This window comes from Octopus bimaculoides, chromosome 2 (assembly GCF_001194135.2).
Source record: "Octopus bimaculoides isolate UCB-OBI-ISO-001 chromosome 2, ASM119413v2, whole genome shotgun sequence".
Taxonomy (NCBI): domain Eukaryota; kingdom Metazoa; phylum Mollusca; class Cephalopoda; order Octopoda; family Octopodidae; genus Octopus; species Octopus bimaculoides.
Window position 1 is genome coordinate 8,285,217 of NC_068982.1, and position 6,572 is coordinate 8,291,788.

The window sequence follows — 6,572 nt, forward strand, 5'->3', positions numbered from 1 at the left end:
CGGTTATCCGAAGCCGGCGGTTGTCCTGTACCGATGAAGGGTAATTACCCAGTAACCATTGGCCAACACGATTCACTACGGCTAGAAAGGAAACTGTACACTTCCTTGCTCACAGTATACGGACATAGATCATGTGTCGGTAGCCAGCTGGAAAGGGTGTTTTCCTGGGGCTAAAACGTAGTAGCATTGTCCTACGTAGGACTGCTACGTTGCGTTGGCAAATAGATTTATATATATATGTATATATATATATATATATGTTCTTTTAATTGTTTCAGTCATTTGACTGCGGTCATGCTGCGTTGCGTTGGCAAATAGACTTTACTGTACGGTACTGTTACTACATATTTCTCGCTCAGAGATTTAGAACTAGTTGCTTTTCTCTTTACGAGATCAGTAACTGTGTGTCGCTTTAACTGTATATACTGTGAGCAAGAGCAAGTGGTTGCTATCTCTAGCCGGCAGTTTTCCTGAACTGACGAAGGGAAATTACCTAGAAACCATTGGTCTACAGGTATCGCTACGGCTTGAAAGGGAGCAGTAGACTTTCTTGCTTGCAGTATACGGATACAGATCATATCTCGGTAGCCAGCTGGCTACTTGTTTCAGTCATTTGATTGCGGCCATGCTGGAGCACTGCCTTTAGTCGAAAAAATCGATATCAGGACTTATTCTTTGTAAGCCTAGTACTTATTCTATCTGCATCTTTTGCCGAACTGCTACGTTACGGGGAGTTAAACACACTAACAACAGTTGTCAAGTGATGGTGGGGGGAACATATAGACACAAATACACACACACACACACACACACACACACACACACACACACACACACACACACACACACACACACACACACACACACACACACACACACACACACACACACACACACATATATATATATATGACGGACTCCTTTCGGTTCCGTCTACGAAATCCATTCACAAGGCTTTGGTCGGCCCGAGGCTATAGTAGAAGACACTTGCCAAAGGCGCCACTGCGGTTGGGAAGCTTCTTACCACACAGCCAGTGCTACGCTTCACAGCCATTCACACACAGACACACATATATCATCATTGCTCTGAGGAAATGTTTATAAAGGTGTTATATATATTGTAATATAACTTACGTATAGTACAATCAGTCCCAGTATATCCCGGACAGCACTGTATAGTGTTGGCGACAAATATTCTGTAATATAATTGTATATGTTTTAGTAGGCACAAGGAAATTTAATAATAATAAGAATAAAAAGAAATACAAGATGTTGTGGGGCTTTAACATTCAAACTGACAGAGTAATAAAAGCTAGAAGAACTGATTTAGTAGTAGAAAATATAGAGATAATTGACTTTATAGTTCAAAATGATGAAAAACTCAATATGAGAGGTGTAGAAAAAATAGCAAATTGAAAAAATAGCCATTGAATTACAGAGACTATGGAAAGTGCGGGTAAAATGCATCCTAGTAGTAATAGGTGCATTGGGAACTATCCCTAAAGATATGAACAGATGGATAGAGGAAATAGGCATAAAACCCAGTTTAGTACAGCTCTAGAAAACTGTTATTAGGGTCAGCTAGGATATTAGGAGGGTTTTTGGCATCTAAGGTTACTTGTTGTAGCCCGATGCTAGGATTTTTTTTTCCCAACAGTCTAATCTGTTGTGTGTATATGGAAATAAATAATATTGATTTTTCTGAATACTAAAAGACGAAATCTGGGAAAGATGGAGAAAAACAGACTACTAAAAGACGAAATTGCAGGAATGTGGACAATGTTGGGGCACCCGGAGCATTAACAATCAGGTTCGAGAAATATGTTGGAGAAATTGGAATTGACACGAAGGCAGAGCAACCCTAAAAAGCTGCTCTATTGGGGACAGCTATGATTTTGATGCAAATCACCCTGTTCCGATGCTTTGCTATACGAGCTTTACATATATACGCTAGGCTTGTTCGGAGATGCCCAGGAAGAAGTCTACTGCAAGTGGTAGCAGAACGGTCAAGATTTTGGCCAAGGTATTAACAAAAAGGTTGGCGATTGTAGTCGAGAACATCTACGGCAATCTCAACTCCATATGATACATCGTAGAGAGAGAGTTATATAAAACATCGCTTCGGAGTTTCTCTGATAAATTTCGTTCGCATGAAAGCTTTCGATAAGTTAGATCATCATTATTTGCAGATTGTCCTCAAAGCAATAGGCTTCGACTATGTCTTCAGGGACTGGATCTCTGTAATGCGCAGCAGCATCTCTTAGGTGTCCAATATAAATGTCGGAACCGATTGGAGTCACACACTCCGTCCATCAAGAGTGTCCTCTCTCATCCTTTATGTACTGACTTTAAAACAACTGATGTAAAAGTTAGAGTTGTTGAAGTATATGGGGCAGTTGTGTTAGTATTTGCCGATAATGTCACCTCAATGGTGTCGGACATGACGGAATTGCGATGGGCGGAATAGTTCTAAAACATTAACTCGGGTAAGTTAGTGGATTTTCAGCTGAGCACCTAGAGAAGCAAATCCATGTGGCCAGACAGCGTTGTGAGGCACTGTACCGAGGGTACTGTACTATGAATAGGCAAGAAACGATTCCTCTTTGGTTTATAAGGGGTCTATGAAAGTGAATGTATTTACCTTGTCAAAAGTATTTTACTAGCCAAAAGTCTAAGTATTCTTTGCAAGAAGGACAAAAAAGAGTAAAAATAAGGGACACTAAAGTGACGGATGGATGCTATACTGTATCCAGTGTGATGATGTCATCATTAAAGCTGGATCCTCCAAAAATATAGATTATATTCTTTATCAACTTGAGGAAAACATTGCTATTAACTACCAAATTGTATCGAATATTAATAAAAGAGAGAAATTTAAATGGAAATATGAAAGATAAAATTTCTTTTTTGAAAACTTATGACTCTGTTCCTCGCATTCTATTTTGTTTTGGTTATGGTAAACATATGTGGCTCATTGAAGAACCGCCACGAAATGATGGATACTTATGGCAGTGTACTAAAAGATCTAGGAAGGAACTACAGACGTATTTTCCTTGTTCATGTCATCTAGCTCATGTATTACTGCTGCAATATAAATATAGAACATTTTTCGGGATCTAGTTGAAATCGGTGGGGTCGGTAACGAGGGCGCATGCATCAGATATAGGCACATTGAAAGCCTTTCTTTTGAAAAATTTTGAAATTCACTCTGATTCAGTTTTAGATGTATTGCAACATTATTATTTTAGCAAAAGTTGTAAGCCATCTCTAGATCACCTGACAGTCAATAACCATTCGCATTTCTTTGATCCAGTTCCCCATGAAAATACGAACCATTTTAAAATGTTATGAATTTATGCAAAAAGAAGAAATAGACAAAACATAGGTACAAACCACACACAATTAGATTCTTTTTACCCAAATTATGCTTTACCAAATGATGGATCTGAACAATTAATTAAATTTGTTAGATTTTTTTTAATGATTTATTTAAAAAGAAATATATAAAACTTTCACTTTTAGTCCCTGAAGCACTTCAAGATTTTGTCCTCGAAAATATTTTCACTTCTATTTTCCTTAAAGAGAAAAGCACTTTCAATTTCTTTGACGTGGAATATACCGACTTCTGACAAAGAAATATTTCTGTTTCATATGGCAGTGGAAACGAAGAAGTGCTGGTTAGAGTAAATAATCTATTAACGTAGTGCTCTTTCCTACCTACGCCAAAATACATTACTCTAATATTGTGTGAAATAATCCTTTCTAGTGGAAGCACACGGCCTCAAAATCGGATCAAAAATTAAGTCAACCTCGGCTGAATTTGAACACAGGACGTAGCGACAGATGAAATGCCGCGAAGTATTTCGCCCGGTGTGCTAACGATTCTGCTAGCTCGCCGCCTTAATGTTGTGTGAAATAATGGCAAGTAAATGGTAATTTTTTCTAAGAGCAAGAAAAAGTACCTGGTGAGTTATGTTTATAGCATTTTTGCAATTTACTGCTATAGGTATTTCATTTCACATCCTATTTATCAATGCATAAATTTCGGTTATTAATATCAAGTAATAAATAAGACGACAACTAAACTACTCCAAGAAAAAAATAAGAGGATTCTAACGTTTCGGGTAATGTTTTAACGACAATGGTTACTTAATTTTAGGGTATGTACGGGTAAAGTCACAAAAGACCGAAGAGTTAGCAGAATGAGTGGAATGAAATGACTGCAGACTGAGAGCGAAATCGAGACATCGCTTCGTCTTACAGGATATTTGCTCCCACTTCTTAGCATATATAACAAAGTTTGTTGTATTCTGTATCCGACCAACTAATTCATTGATTTCGCTTTCATCGATCAACATACAAAAAGAGCATCGAAATAACAGTCACATCATTAACAACAACAGCAAAAGAAACAACAACTATCACAAGAGCAAAACAACAAACACAATAGCAACAGCTGGTATATTGATGATGCTAACGACAATAGCAAGAACAAGGATAAGAGAACATATGACATAAATAACAAGTATGGCATCAATAGGTGCAATATAGAAAAGGAAAAAAAAACAATGACTTCATTTTGGAATCGATGCGATTAATGTCGTATTATTTACTTTTCAAAGACACAGGGTTGACCTGGAGGTGGAAGCACCAGTGTTGCAAGTTTGAAGCCTTCACTGAGCAAGATATCGGCGTTTGCACAGGAGCCATTTCTTTGCATATTGGTGAAGATTGTCATATTACAGAACTGCTGAGCGCCGCTGGAAAATAAATAAATAAATAGTTTCAAATTTTTACACAAGGCAGGTAATTTTAAGGGGAGGGGTTTCGCCGATTACATTGATCCCTGTACTTGACTGGTACTTTATTTTATTGACCCTGAAAGGACGAAAAGCAAAGTTGACTTGAGCGATATTTGAGCTCAGAACATAAAGAGGCGGAAGATAGCCTGCGAAGCATTTTGCTCGACGCGTCAAACATCTTACCAGCTAATCGCCATGAATAATTATTTCTACTCTAGGCCTTAGAAACTTTTGAGGAAGAGGGCTGGTCGATTATATCGACCCCAGTGCGTAACTGGTACTTATTTCATCGACCCCGAAAAGATGAAAGGCGAAATCGACCTCAACGGAATTTGAACTCTGAACGTAGTGGCAGACGAAATACCGTTAAGCATTTCAACTGGCGTGCTAGCGATTCTTTTCTACTCTACGCACAAAGCCCGAAATTTTTGGGGAGGGGGCCAGTCGATTAGATCGACCCCAGTACGCAACTGGTACTTAATTTATCGACCCCGAAAGGATGGAAGGCAAAGTCGACCTCGGCGGAATTTGAACTCAAAACGTAAAGACGGGCGAAATACCGCTAAGCAATTTGCCCGACGTGCTAACGATTCTGCCAGCCCGCCACCTTAATAATAATAATAATAATAATAATAATAATAATAATAATAATAATAATAATAATAATAATAATAATAATAATAATAATAATAATAATAATAATAATAATAATAATAATAATAATAATAATAATAATAATAATAAAGATCGAATTAACAAAATAAGAACGAAATCAACATTTAAACTGTGGATGAGCAGAGAAGGGTGATGTAAGGCATGAATAATGACAAAAGATGAAAGAGATTAATAAAAATGAATTAAAACAAAGCTTTCATTTTTGTTCTTTTTTTACCTGCTTGGACATGGTAACTTGAGAAAGAATAGTAGAATGGGTAGAAACGTGACCAGGACAGTTTCACGCCCCATTGTAGTGACCGCACGCCTTTCCTCTTCAAAATGGTCAGAACTGGTTCACACACACGTGGCGGTTCTATTAATTCACTGAGGCTCGAGAAAAAAATGGTCTCGATTTATGTAGCGTTCTTCTTCTAATGTCGGCTGTGTGGAATCTGTCATTGATATAACCGAAGTTTGTTTGTTCACTGCATGACTGCCGGTGTTCAATAATCAATTCTATTCGAATTCTTAAATCAATTAGTTTTAGTTAATCCAGCTCTGAGAGAAAGAATAAGAGAGTGGGGTGGGAGTGGGGACAGAGTGTCAGTGGAAAGAATACTTTGTTGTTTTATTAATTTTATTTTCCAGACAACAGCTGACATAATTATATTCGAGAGGTTTCCAGTGGACTGATGACGTCTTCGTTGTTGTTGTAATTATCATCAAGGTCGATATGATCATCATCATCATCATCACCATCGCAATAATCTACCATCGCATTCATCATCATCATCATGATCATCATCATCATCATCATCATCACCATGGTCATTTTTGATCACCGCGTAATTAGCACCATATTGTCACCATCAGCGTCATCACAACATCATCATCATCATATCCTCACCGGCACCCTCGCCTCCGCCACTATCGCCTCCGCCACCATCGCCTCCCCCCATCACCAATACCATCGTCGTCATCATCATCATCATCATCATCATCGTCATCATTTCCACCGCCACTGCCGCTACAAACACAACCGCCAACACAAACAAAACCGCCAGCACCACTACCACCACTACCACCACCACCACCACTACCAACACCAGCACC

General features: G+C 38.4%; 1 protein-coding gene across 1 annotated transcript in view; it reads right to left on the reverse strand.

Annotated features, from left to right (window-relative positions):
* The window catches only part of LOC128247133 (SCO-spondin-like), a 61,006-nt gene extending 55,238 nt beyond the window's left edge, over window positions 1-5,768 (reverse strand). Inside the window, exons 1-3 of the mRNA XM_052965953.1 lie at window positions 5,695-5,768; window positions 4,614-4,760; window positions 1,135-1,196 (exon numbers count right to left, since the gene is read on the reverse strand). Coding sequence (XP_052821913.1) covers window positions 1,135-1,196; window positions 4,614-4,760; window positions 5,695-5,768 — 283 coding nt within the window. The remainder of the gene's footprint in view (window positions 1-1,134; window positions 1,197-4,613; window positions 4,761-5,694) is intronic.
* Between the last annotated feature and the right edge of the window lie 804 nt (window positions 5,769-6,572).